This window comes from Podarcis raffonei, chromosome 1 (genome assembly GCF_027172205.1).
Source record: "Podarcis raffonei isolate rPodRaf1 chromosome 1, rPodRaf1.pri, whole genome shotgun sequence".
NCBI lineage: Eukaryota > Metazoa > Chordata > Lepidosauria > Squamata > Lacertidae > Podarcis > Podarcis raffonei.
The window spans coordinates 115,901,412-115,914,750 of NC_070602.1; the positions used below are offsets into that span (position 1 = coordinate 115,901,412).

Genomic DNA, 13,339 nt, shown 5'->3' on the forward strand with positions numbered 1-13,339 from the left:
TGTTGGGGAGAAAGAAATCTACCACACTTCTTCACTAGTGATGGGTGACAAATGCCAACATTTTGGTGGTTGAAGTGCAAATTTATGGGATTTAGACCTCTCAGAGCCTTTCTGAATTGGGCTGACCCTGTGGAAACAGCCGAGTTAGAGTCAAAATGGCCTGAAATACAGCCCTGCTAAGTGCCTTACGTACTGTGCCTTCCTTTCTTATAATTTCCTAGCTTTTCCTGATGACATATTTCTAGACCAGAGGTCCTCAACCTTTTGGTGCTTATGGGCAGATTTGGGAATACCACATATAGGGTGGTGCTACTGAAAATAACGAATTAATTTAGTCATGTTCATTAATTTCAGTGAGTCTATTCTGAGCCGAATGTTAGTTGAATACCACCCATAGTCTATAAATACGACTTCCTCCTTTGCCAGGATCCATGGGAAATTAATTACCACCAAAAAACCCCTGGGAATTTGATTTCTTGTGGTTCCTAATTGGCTCTGGACATTGCCATGCATGCTTCCAACAGTGTTTTGGGCCTGCCAGAAGCCCCACTGAGTCCTCTTGTCACTGCTGCTACTAGGTAAGTTTGGAATGGGAAGGTAGTGATGTCGAAGGCTCACAGCACTGGCTGGGTTAAGAAGCCCTTTTGTGACACCAACAGGAACAGAATTGCTTCTCAGTTTTGATTAGTGCCTTTAATCAAAACAATCAGTCTAAAAATAAAACAATTTGGGAAACCCAGCCAAATGGGCGGGGGTATAAATAATAAAATAATAATAATAATAATAATTATTAGCCATTCCAAGTAAGACTACGGGAAATCTGCTCTTAACTAATTTCCAGTTGCATGTGTGAAGTGGGTGGCACACTAAACTTTTCTGTATGGTTTGTGCCCTTGGTCATTTGCAAATCTGAGAGTGTTTAGGAGCTCAAATCTCCCTGACATGTTTTGAACACTCCGGGAGTTTTCAGGTATATGCAAACTGCTAAGCTTCCTAAGCAACTGGGCTCCTTGGATAAGCTAATGTATACAGCGCTTGAATGTTTTGACACTTGAGCACTCACAGCCAGTGAATAAAAACACTGGGCACTTTCAGATGGGAGTTTATTATGCAATCTTGGCAGTTTGGTATATGCAAGTTTCATGCGGGGTCCATTCGATGTCATCAAAATGGCAGTCCATACTTTTGTTACGTTTAATCTGGATTTTTCCACCCTTGGAAACTCCAGTTAATAAAAAGAGCGTATTATATATCCTAGTGATGTATGGAAGTGAGAGCTGGACCATAAAGAAGGCTGATCGCCGAAGAATTGATGCTTTTGAATTATGGTGCTGGAGGAGACTCTTGAGAGTCCCATGGATGGCAAGAAGATCAAACCTATCCATTCTGAAGGAAATCAGCCCTGAGTGCTCACTGGAAGGACAGATCGTGAAGCTGAGGCTCCAGTACTTTGGCCACCTCATGAGAAGAGAAGACTCCCTGGAAAAGACCCTGATGTTGGGAAAGATGGTGGGCACAAGGAGAAAGGGACGATAGAGGACGAGATGGTTGGACAGTGTTCTCGAAGCTACCAGCATGAGTTTGACCAAACTGCGGGAGGCAGTGGAAGACAGGAGTGCCTGGCATGCTCTGGTCCATGGGGTCATGAAGAGTCGGACATGACTAAACGACTAAACAACAACAACAACAACATTATATATCCACATGGAAGCATGTTAGCACAAAAAATCCATATTTTGGGGTGGTGTGTCACATGTGGTTTTGGTTAGTACTCTCAGTTACCAATACCCCCTTCCAGGGCTGGCCCTGCTGCCTCCACACTGATTTGGGGCAAGATTTTGTGGAGCACACGCAATCTCACCAATGCTGGTGGCAGAGGTGGTGGCGGCAGCAGCAGCATGGCAGCACTTCCTGCTTTGCCTCAAACAGCAAAAACAGGACACACCACCCCTTGGTCACTACTTCTGTCTCTCCTCACCTGAGCACAATCTAGCCATTTTCTTTTCTACATCCCAAATGGTGCAAGTATACCTACTTCAGCTTATTGTCTCATGCTGAAAGCACAGCCAGATTTTAATGATCATGTCTGGAGGAGCTGTTTTCTCAAGATCTCCACACAGTTAATGCAGATTACCTTGGAGACAGGAATTGCAGCCTCAACAAATAAATAATATGGAGGTCTGGTGCAAGACCAGTTTATCACATTTTTGCCATTTTTTGCAGCTTGATATAGCTAAACATTACTCTCGTTCAAGATCTCTGCTTTTTCTTTCTGTCTTTCTTTTTTAAGGCACCAACTGGAAATGGACTTCGCCCCCTTCACAAAAAAAGTACATGTTTTCTAGAAACATGACAATTAGAGGCTGGCAACATTTGCTGTCAAGAGTCATTTTTTTAAAAAGGTACATAAGTACAGAAATACCTGTGTGCCTGCCCTAGACAGAGTAAGTAGAGACAACAAGGAACAAACAAACACATAAATAAAATCCATCACAGTAATATTCCATCAAGCCTAACCCATTGGTGTGGAATAGCAAATGGTAATAATGATAATAATAATTTTATTATTTATACCCCACCCATCTGGTTGGCTTTGGGGACGTGGGTGGCGCTGTGGGTAAAAGCCTCAGCGCCTAGGGCTTGCCGATCGAAAGGTCGGCGGTTCGAATCCCCGTGGCGGGGTGCGCTCCCGTTGCTCGGTCCCAGCGCCTGCCAACCTAGCAGTTCGAAAGCACCCCTGGGTGCAAGTAGATAAATAGGGACCGCTTACTGGCGGGAAGGTAAACGGCGTTTCCGAGTGCTGTGCTGGCTCGCCAGTTGCAGCTTTGTCACGCTGGCCACGTGACCCGGAAGTGTCTTCGGACAGCGCTGACCCCCGGCCTCTTAAGTGAGATGGGCGCACAACCCTAGAGTCTGTCAAGACTGGCCCGTACGGGCAGGGGTACCTTTACCTTTTACATCTGGTTGGGTATCCCAATGGGCCTCTGACTGAAAAAACAGAATGAGTGGAAGCTGATGTACTAACTGCATACAGAGAAAACACAAACCCATTTGTGATATAAGACCTCAGCCTGGAAGCATGTGTTGAAAAATGACTTTCCATAACCATGATGAAAAGGAAAAATAGATGAACACAATTTGCTATGATATATCATGCTTGTGCTGATATGTGCAATATGTACAATTCTAAAAGATGCGTGCATCTTGTAAGGTCTGTAGCGCACCGCTGCATGATGCCTCCCAGATTATACTACATATAATTCCAGCACCATCAATGGATTTGTAGTATTATAAAAGGAATTTAAAACAATTGGTTCACAACTTGTACCAATAATTTGCCACCACTGCGGGAGTTCAAGTCCAATGAAATATGTTGGTAATTAGGAGCAATTGTTGCAGACTTACAACTATTCATTATTAGGTCTTCTAATATGTTTGGGGGGAAATACATTATGCGAATGTGACAAAGGATAAAGAAAAATCAAGGACATCTCAAGTAAAACAAAAAAAAACCCCCAAATGATAACGTGCGTTTCTGTCATTGTTAATGAGTTCTTTAACATGCAAAAATAATTTCACAGCATTCAAGCACTTACCATCTGTCCTTGACACACAACGTTACAGTAGTTTAGATCACCTGTTTCTGCAATAAAGACACTTTTTAAACGTAAGGGACTAACAGGAGAACATACTGAAGAAATATCCAGTAACTTGAATTTGCTGCTTGGCTAGATTTTGCTGCTTGTTGTTTTTTTAGTCACCTCACCTTATGAACATTTGGGTTGCAAAAGTTGAGGTCCTCAGAAGTGATAATGGACATATCACTGTTTTGCAAAATTGTAAAAAAAAACCAAACCCAAATCTCTGTGCCTTAAAACAACTGCAAAAAAAACTGCTTTTGGTACACTGTGGTATGGATTGAATAGCTGAAGTTTGGGTGTTTGGCTATGGTTGGGGGATATGTAGGTGGGTATGGGCCTATTCCAGCTTCCTGATTCTATGGAAATGTTGCATTAGAAAATGAGATAGTCTTGATACTAGTAATCATACTGAGGTTTCATTTTTAGAAATGTTCTAATTCACTCTCATTTTTAATGAAGTGGAGTGGCCACCTTCCTAGGCTAGGCAGCTGCTTGAAACGCATTGGGATAGAGACAGTCCTGTCCAACTTTAAGTTTGGCACTATCTTTGCTTCAGTTTTCTTCCCTCTTAAATGTCTTTTCTCATCTGCTGTAATGTTCCCAAGGAACATAACCTGTGTCACGAATAAGACTCCCCTTAAAATGAAACAGGCTAAAGGGGAGGGGGTCATTAGTTGAGCATGTGGTACTAAGCCTCTAGCATATAGTTGCCTTTCTTCTTTAAACCTCAAATAAGAGATTTACACATTTTCAAAATCTTTCCACTCCCAGATTAATAAATAAAATTCCCAGCTCTCCTGCTGGAAGCAGCCCTGAAATTAGAATAAGTTCAAAGTCTGCTGCGTCTCGTGGGCAAAGCAAGAAGCTCTTTCAACAAGATACTTGGGACCAGGGTAGGTTAACAATTTTTGAAGCTCCGTATCCCATCAAGAGAGGTTTGTTTGAATTTTGAGCTCCCTATCATTCATCATATGAATGTGTGCTTTAGAATGATATAAATTCCACAAAACGTCATTTGTGACACTGGAAAAGAGAGGCCTTTTTTACCAGCTTCCTCTAAAGTATGCAACTTTAGAGACAAGAATGCTCCAGGGAAGGTGTAAGAGAGACCTGTTTTCCCCCTGCTTTAATCTACTATAATTCATGAGGGATTACGCTCTGGGAATCACTTCTAAAGCCAAAATCACATATAGTCAAACCCATTGGGTTCAATGGCAGGAGGGATTCTCATTTCCCCCAGAACCGTGCCCCATTTTTAATTGTTTTATATCTATTTGCCACCTGTGTAAAGCTTAATAGTAACAATAATTTTGCAACTCTGGGCTGCTTCCAACACATATAAAACAAACATTAAAAAAAACCTCCTGATGCAGGGTTACCTTCAGATGTCTTCTAAAAGTCAGATAGTTGTTCATTTCCTTGATATCTGATGAGAGGGTGTTCCACAGGGCGGGCGCCACCACCGAGAAGGCCCTCTGACTGGTTCCCTGCAGCTTCACTTCTCGCAGTGAGGGAACCGCCAGAAGGCCCTCGGAGCTGGACCTCAGTGTCCGGGCTGAACGATGGGGTGGAAACGGAGCTGAATCACACAAGTTTAAATGCACGTAGGTTGCAGACTTGCTGTAACATTCAATTCATGGATTTCTACCTCTCCAGCCCCCTACGCCTTCAGCGGCACCACAGCAGAGCCCACTGTGTACTAAAACCATTTGTCCCTGCTAAAGGAAAAGCCGAGGAAATAGGTGCCCCCACTCTAATGCCCAGGCTTCCCTCATGTTATGGCAGGTGAAAACTGAATAACCGATGGGAGGGGGGACTCCAGTTGCGTGACAATAGGAGTTGCTCTGGCAGGCAGGATATGCTGCTATCTTCCCCATGCTCTTGCCAGATGACACTGGAAGGCAGAAGAGGTCCTCAGCCAGGTGACTGAACCACTGGAGAAGTGTTTGAAAATTGTCCTGACCTCCTTCTGCTTTCTCACAAGTGTGCATGTTTGAGTGGTTTTAAAGCTAGAACTGTACTTCCAGTTTAACTTAGTCCTCCCCGGTTGTGCAAATTATCGCATGCTGCTGGTCAGCAAGAGAGAGCAGTCAAGTCATCCCAAACCATTTTTAATACAACCAAGTCATTTATTTTAGGCCTGCTATTTGCAAATAAGTGCACAATGGATTCCATTTAGAGTGTCCTAATGACATTGTCAAAGCCCATTTTGTACGTTCGTGGAATAACATTTCCAGCGAGCCTCTGTTAAGACATGAGAGTATGTGATTATATACACCCAATTTCCTGTTTAATAAACAAAAAGCAGCTGTTACAAAAGTGAGTGTTATCGTTGCGTTTCTGTGTAACTTAGCAAGATGTGCAAAAATGTGTAAAGGTTAGGTTTCCTAGTGGAAAACAGTTACATTAAGCACAGAACAGAAAGGCAATATTTTAATAATGACGACTGTTTGCCCGTAGAGGATTATAACATTTATAAAATGCATTTCAAGTGTTCAAAACACATAGTTGCAGTATCTCAAGCCTTATAATAGCCCTGTAAGGTATGCTAGCGTTGCCATCCCTATAATGCAACAGAAGTGTGCAGGGACAGGGTATATTAGCCGAATATTGCCAGCAGCACCCATTCTTCTTCACCTCCTCCCAAAAATCCATGTATTGTAAGCCTCCCCATGTATAGCCAGAAATACACACCATGCTGAAATTTGGTTGAAAAGTCATTCTGCTTCAAATGGATTTAAAGAAATGTGTATTGTTTAATATAACTTCAGCACCACGTTCCTCAAAATCCCTCCTTTTCTTGCCTTGCCTCATCAACGTCCGTTTGTTTTGCCAGATTTTGTATTCTTTTGCTATATTTCCCTCATTTGGGCAAGGTTTCCTATTGCCCAATTACAGGAAGACTTCTTTGCCCAACTGCTTAAGGCACAGGAGTCCTACACAACATACACATCACAGCTGCCACCACCATCTTGGGATTTGTTTGTCATTAGTTACCTAAGGGGTGTTATGAGTAAGCTATCCCCAGTTCTGACCCTCATTGCTGGGACTGCAGTGGGTGTCATCGGTCAAAGCAGGCGTGTCTTCTCCAGAACACCCTCTGCTGAATACATAAATTGGACTACATGTCACTACGATGGATGTTGACTGTTGTAGGTTAAAACCTCCAGTGTATCCAGTGGACTGATGGACATTTCAAGGTTATATCCCCCAAATAAGTACTTTGTTCATACACTGCTAAAACTGGTAGCTGGTACTGTTGTCTGGTCAGTGACTTGACACTTGACAGCAGCAAATGTGGTGTTGTTGTTTTGGGTGGGGATGCCTTCACCCTCTCGGAAAAGTAGTGCTGACTGTGGCCTAAAGACCTACAAACAGTCCCCAAGGGAGTTCATCCACCTAAGACTTACTGCAGGCATCCTTGCATTCCACTCTTGGGGTGGGATGTTTCATAAGTGCAAGAATTCAGCTTACTCTGAACATGATTTCCAACTTGGGCTGCAGAATCAATCGCCAGCTTGCAGAGCCATTATGCCACAAAGATTTCCTTGAACTGCAGACTTAATAAGCCCGGCACAAGGCAGCTTTTATGCAAAGCTTGAAAAGTTAGTCCTTGGTCTTTGGCCACGAATGAAGAATGCTTGGCCTTGTGCGTAGTGTGTCCTGCATGGCTGCACTTCTGGCAATAGTTCCACCCAGTATCATTGATGGCGCTTGAGCACGACTCTGCCCTGAACGACCTCTTCCGACAGAAAGGCAATGGGGGGCAGAGATACAGAGCGACATCAGATCTTTGTATTAATGTTCTCCAACAGATAATCCTGTGTGATGAGAACTTCTCCCTTCATAGGCAAGCAACTGAGCATTGAGCTGCTTTAAATTTCAGCTTGTCCACAAGATAATTAAGTAACTAGAGGACAAAGCATGTCTTTCAAGGCCAAGCACATCTTTGGTGTTCTATCCACAGTGGTTGGCTTCCCCCTCCCATGAGGTTCTGATTTGTACACCGTCCTTGAAGCTGGAAATTGAAGCCAAAGACTGACCATTCTGTATTCCTCGTTCAAACCACCCACGGAATATACTAGCCTCGGTTTGTTTGAGAATGTTTATTATGTGCAAAGTTCTCTTGCTGAAGGTTGGTTGTTGTTTTTAATACACCTCTTCTCTTCCGTTGAGGCAGATTTGGAAATCAAACCAGAAACTTCAGACTTTACTATGATGGAAAACACTTCGTTGGAGAGAAGCGTTTTGAGTCTATCCACGACCTGGTGACAGATGGATTGATCACCCTTTATATTGAAACCAAGGCAGCAGAATACATTGCCAAGATGACCATAAATCCAATTTATGAACACATAGGATATACAACTTTAAGCAGAGAGCCAACAAACAAGAAGCATACAGTGGCTGTGAGAGATACACTTGATGGCAAAGAGTCTTCAGGAGACAATGACATAGTAGAAAAAAAGGTAAGTTACTCAATCACAATTTTGTTCTTCCAACACTTTCCCAAAGTTCCTAATCTGATTAAAAAAATAAGACATTGTCGTACAGGATAGTGGGTATGAAAGAAAGAAACAACACTGTATTTTTAAAAGAAATTAAAAGCATTTTAGAGCATAAAAAACATTTGAGAAGTGTGTTTCATCTGGTGTATTAGGAACAGAGAAATTACAGGTCGTGTTTAAATGCAAATTATTTTTCTCCCCACCCCATCTTTCAGTAACTTAAGTAAGGTATGCTTACTCAGTAAATATCAGTTATTTTAAAAAGATTCTTCCCCACTTTTTCATTGTGAAAGTCCAGGTGGATGGGGTATAAATAAATTATTATTATTATTATTATTATTATTATTATTAATATCAAGGGTGTAATGAAAGTTTAAGAACAAAGGGTATACTATTTGTTGTAATATAGTAAATGCTAACAGTCAAAAATATTGTTTATAATGGAAGAAAAACCCCACTGATTTTTTTTTATATATATAATTTTAAACAAAATTTTAACAAAGAGAACGAGGATAGGGATATGCAACAATCAAGAGAATTGGACCCTGAATTGGTGCTTTGGAAAACAACCCAGTTTGGAGACTTAAACTCTTGCTCAGAGTCCTAATTCACTTCACAGGGAAAGTCATTCACAATGGAGAGAAAAACGGATCTCCACCCCCACCCCACCCCTTTTGAAGGAAGCGGATGAAATTTACAGGCATTGGTGGTACCTCCAGAGTGGATTGGCTCTGCCAAACTACTGGCAAATGGTTTTAGGAGTTTTTGTGTGCACATTTTAAAAGTTTTTGAATTAAAAAATAGTCTATAACTTTTAAAGTTTTGGGGCAGAATTGGATGAAATTTAGAAACATGTCTGCCCCTTCTTAGGATTTTAATCTTGCCAAATTTCAGAAGGCTGACTAGAGTGGTTTCCACAAGACCAGCCTTTACAGTTTTGTGGTGGGTAAACAAGGAATTATTTAATCCTTCCTGGTGTTTTATGGGCAATCAATCTGAAAATATATCAGACACAAGAAGCATTTCCCTCTTAGGTAAGTACCCGGCCAGATTACAGACAGACTGGTTCAGTGCTGTTTTGTGCTTGGCGCCTTTTAAAGTTTATGTGGGAGCAGGAGAGAGAACTAAAAGGGATTCACTTTCCTTCCCCGAACCTCTGGGAATTGAAGAGTTTGGGTGTTATCATTCCCTCTGATTACAAGCCTGGCCTGTCAGTCACAATGGAGCTCTCCTTCTCCCCATAGATGGTAAGCTTGAGACATTACTTTCATGTTTAGCAGACATTATCTGTAGCATTTTTGGCATCCAAGGAACTGAGTGAGGCATCTTTGGGGCTATTCCTGCTTCAAGGAATAGGGACTCCTTGTACTTGCCCCACTTTGGCTAACAAACGGAATCCATCCAATGCACTGCTTTGGCTTATGGTTCATTATTGATCTAAAGCCGTGGTCCCCATTGTGGGGCACACACCCCACAGGAGGGCAGTTTGATTTTTAAGGGGGGCAATTCAAGAATGAGTTATTAACAGTGAATGGCCTTTTAGGCTTCCTCCACATGAATAGGAATTCACTTTTTGAATAATAAGAATTATATGTCATGGGGGGGGATCAGGATTTTAGAGATGCTTAGGTAGGGCATGGCCAAAAAAAGGTTGGGAACCACTGATCTAAAGCCACTAACATCCTGCTAGACCCCTATATGTTGCTCACAACACAGAACACAGCTTCATGGTAACAGGAAAATTAATGCAACAGTCTAAATATAAAATACAGAAGAGGCTGTTTTGGGTTTTGTGAATTTTGAGTTGTTGTTGTTGTTGTAATAATAATAATAATAATAATAATAATAATAATAAAGCTGGCCTCTTACTTGTTCCTGGGCTTTAGATATTTTGGCATTGTGGCCTTCGGTACAATCCTGATAAACTATATTTTTTACTCTCCAGAAATATCATGACTATTTGCTGTGTATATATACTTAAAATGTTTCTGAAGAGCACTGTTTCCTGGTGCTCTAGAAGGATATTTCAAATTTTTTTTTCTCATATTAAAATTATTACAACAACCAAAAACATGAAAAAGGCTATTATAAATAAAAATACAGCCCAGGCTCTGAAATGGAACAGAAGATCGTTACAAATATACAAGACGTATTGTGCCTTCTAATTCTGTTGTTGCTATCATTCAAAAATAATAAATTCCATTAGTAACGCCTTTCTAAAGAATCCCCAGCAATGACACAGTTGGGTTTTGCCAAAGAAAGTACAGTATAAGCACTGTGGGGGTTGCAAGTGTGTGTGTATTCTGGCCTATATAAATGGCAATTTGCAAGCCTGTTCTTGTAGTAGTATTTGACGATATACGGTCAAATAAAATAACATCATTTATTATACAGTCACAGACCCAGACCCAGAACAATGTATGCTCAATTAGCCATATACCATTGTTGTAAGGTAATGACTGGACAAAACAAATAGAAAGCAAATGACAATAATAAACTTAACACAAAGCCACAGGAAAAAGACCAACACAGTGATTTAGCCTCTGATATACGTTGGCGCTGTGGTCTAAAGCACAGAGCTTAGGACTTGCCGATCAGAAGGTCAGCTGTTCAAATCCCCGCGACGAGTGAGCTCCCGTTGCTCGGTCCCAGCTCCTGCCAACCTAGCAGTTCAAAAGCACGCCAGTGCAAGTAGATAAATAGGTACCACTCCGGTGGGAAGGTAAACTGCATTTCCGTGTGCTGCTCTGGTTTGCCAGAAGCGGCTTAGTCATGCTGGGCACATGACCTGGAAGCTGTACGCCAGCTCCCTTGGCCAATAAAGCGAGATGAGCGCCGCAACCCCAGAGTCATCCACGACTGGACTTAACAGTCAGGGGTCCCTTTACCTTTATGCATTGAATAGTATGGGGATACATCAGCCATAGGTAACTTGTCAAATCTCCTTAGCAGCCAGTTGTTTTCATCCTTGCAGTGAGTAAGTAATGAGAATATGTGAGAGTCTGCCCACACATTACATTGGCCCCCACATTGTCTCAGGATTATTGCAGGGCGGAAATGATCATCCGCAGAAACAGTTTCACCCGTATGGATCATGAGTCTAGGACATGACTGTCTCGTATTAATAGATCATGCAATTCCTAGCTGCATTCAGGAACTAGAGGCGAATTTGTGAAGAAGGACCCTGACATTACTGAGGGACGTTGATCTAACTTTTGAAGGCAGTTGTGGACTTTGACTCTGTCTCATTGTCCTGTTGCTATTTATAAAAAGAACGATTGGGCAAAATCCTTCATTTCACCGTGTGATTTCTTGCCAATTTGAGGTATTGTTTCAAAGGAATAGCTATTGGCAAGGCTAGGTCATGTCATTGTAGGATGAAGATGATAGTTTAGCGACTCAATTTCACACAACGCTGAGAATGGATGCTTCTAAAGTGCTTTTACCTAGAGAGAAAAAAAAGGATATCTGTAGCTTAAAATGCTAAGTAGCTTTGTGAACTCACTAGAACAGCAGTGGCTCAACAGCAAAATCATTTTAACAAAGTACAAGTGTAATCTTTCACTGAATGACTTTAGCAAAATTTGTATCATTGTGGTTTGCAATTATTTTCCAGTAGACAAAGTGTTAAATTATTTGGGCAGATATTTTAGTTAGTGATAGGTGAATGGCCACTTTGAAACGCTTTGGCCAGTCTGCAGTTTTCATTTACAGTTTCTGAAAAGCTAGTTTGGATAACTTGCATCCAATTAAATCTGCAACAAATGATGTTTGTAGTAGCAAAATACACCAAATTCCTTCAGAGCTGAATCAGCTACATGAACTGAAGAACTGCAAAATTAATACATCAGATAAGATTTTTAACTTTCACATCCATGAGGATCAAGTTCATTCACATGCCTGTGGAGACAACAAAATATTATGGCTGGAGGTATGATGTTTTCACAGAAAGGGCTAATGTATTGCTTGCTGGACATCCACAAAATTGTATGTATCAAGAATCATATGAGTAAATATATATTAGTGTTGAGATACATCACTGTGGCATTTCTGGGCTTTCTGAAAATTCACAAAGATTGTCTTAAATTTGCAGTTTTATTTAACAGCAGCTGGATTTCAAAAATCCATTTTGAATTAAAAGATTGATTTTCCAGAATGGCTTTTGGCCAAGGTTGAATTGCTATGCAGATTTCTGTACAAACCACTAACTACTGCATCTTACTAGATGCAACTATTTTGTAGGCCCATAAGCATCTGCCATTTCCCTTTCCCAATGTAGCTAGGGAGCAGCACCCTGATTGAGAGTCTATAGTTCCCACAAAAAGGGCACCCCATTTCACATTTACACATATACCAGTGTTCTTCCTGTGCTCTTTATTTTGTTGGAGTTCCTAAGTCCACATGATATCTCTGACTTATTATTATTATTATTATTATTATTATTATTATTAATTAAATTTATATACCGCCCTATACCCGCAGGCCTGAGGGTGGCTACAACAGAAAACCACAATATAAAAACACAAAATACACAATAGATATAGAAACAAACCAATAAATTATAGCTCTGAACTGCTATAAAGTCATCTTATTTTGCATTCATCCCAAATTCTGTTCAAACCTTGTAACCTAACTCCCAGGCAGGTCAGTTATTTTCTAGACCAATTTCAAGAGAGTTTGTAGACATAAGTTGAGAATGCAATTGAATATCAATATGTCTCATCAGGAAATATAGAAGTATACGTGAAGCAATTGACCACAGACATTTTACTAACAACAACAACAATTCAGTTTGTATAACACCCTTTATCAAAAGATCCCTGGGCAATGTACAACATTAAGAAAACATTTTATGGTGCATCAGTAATAAAAACATAATAAAAAGCATAATAGACAGCATAATATGAAAAAAAATATCTTCATAACAACAGTGTAATAAGGTTTTGTGGCATTCAGGCAACACTTTGTCCTGGTTTATCTTGTCCACAGGCAATTCAACTGTGTAGGATTAGACCATCTATTCAAATATGAAGTGTAGTCCAGTGCTTTCTCCAGGAAAATTTTGTTCTGAATATACAGTATTTGAATAGGTATTCAGCATTCTCATACAAAACAACTTGAATCTTAGATTGGTTGGGGTGTGTTATTTGCCTGGGTAATATATAACTTCATAAATAATGTGCGTGATTT

General features: G+C 40.8%; 1 protein-coding gene across 2 annotated transcripts in view; it reads left to right on the plus strand.

The window, feature by feature from the left end:
* CHN1 (chimerin 1) overlaps positions 1-13,339 on the plus strand; it is a 102,333-nt gene that overhangs the window by 52,144 nt on the left and 36,850 nt on the right. For both annotated transcript variants that reach the window (XM_053410603.1, XM_053410612.1), the window contains one exon: positions 7,822-8,110. In XM_053410603.1, the coding sequence (XP_053266578.1) occupies positions 7,822-8,110 (289 nt within the window). The remainder of the gene's footprint in view (positions 1-7,821; positions 8,111-13,339) is intronic.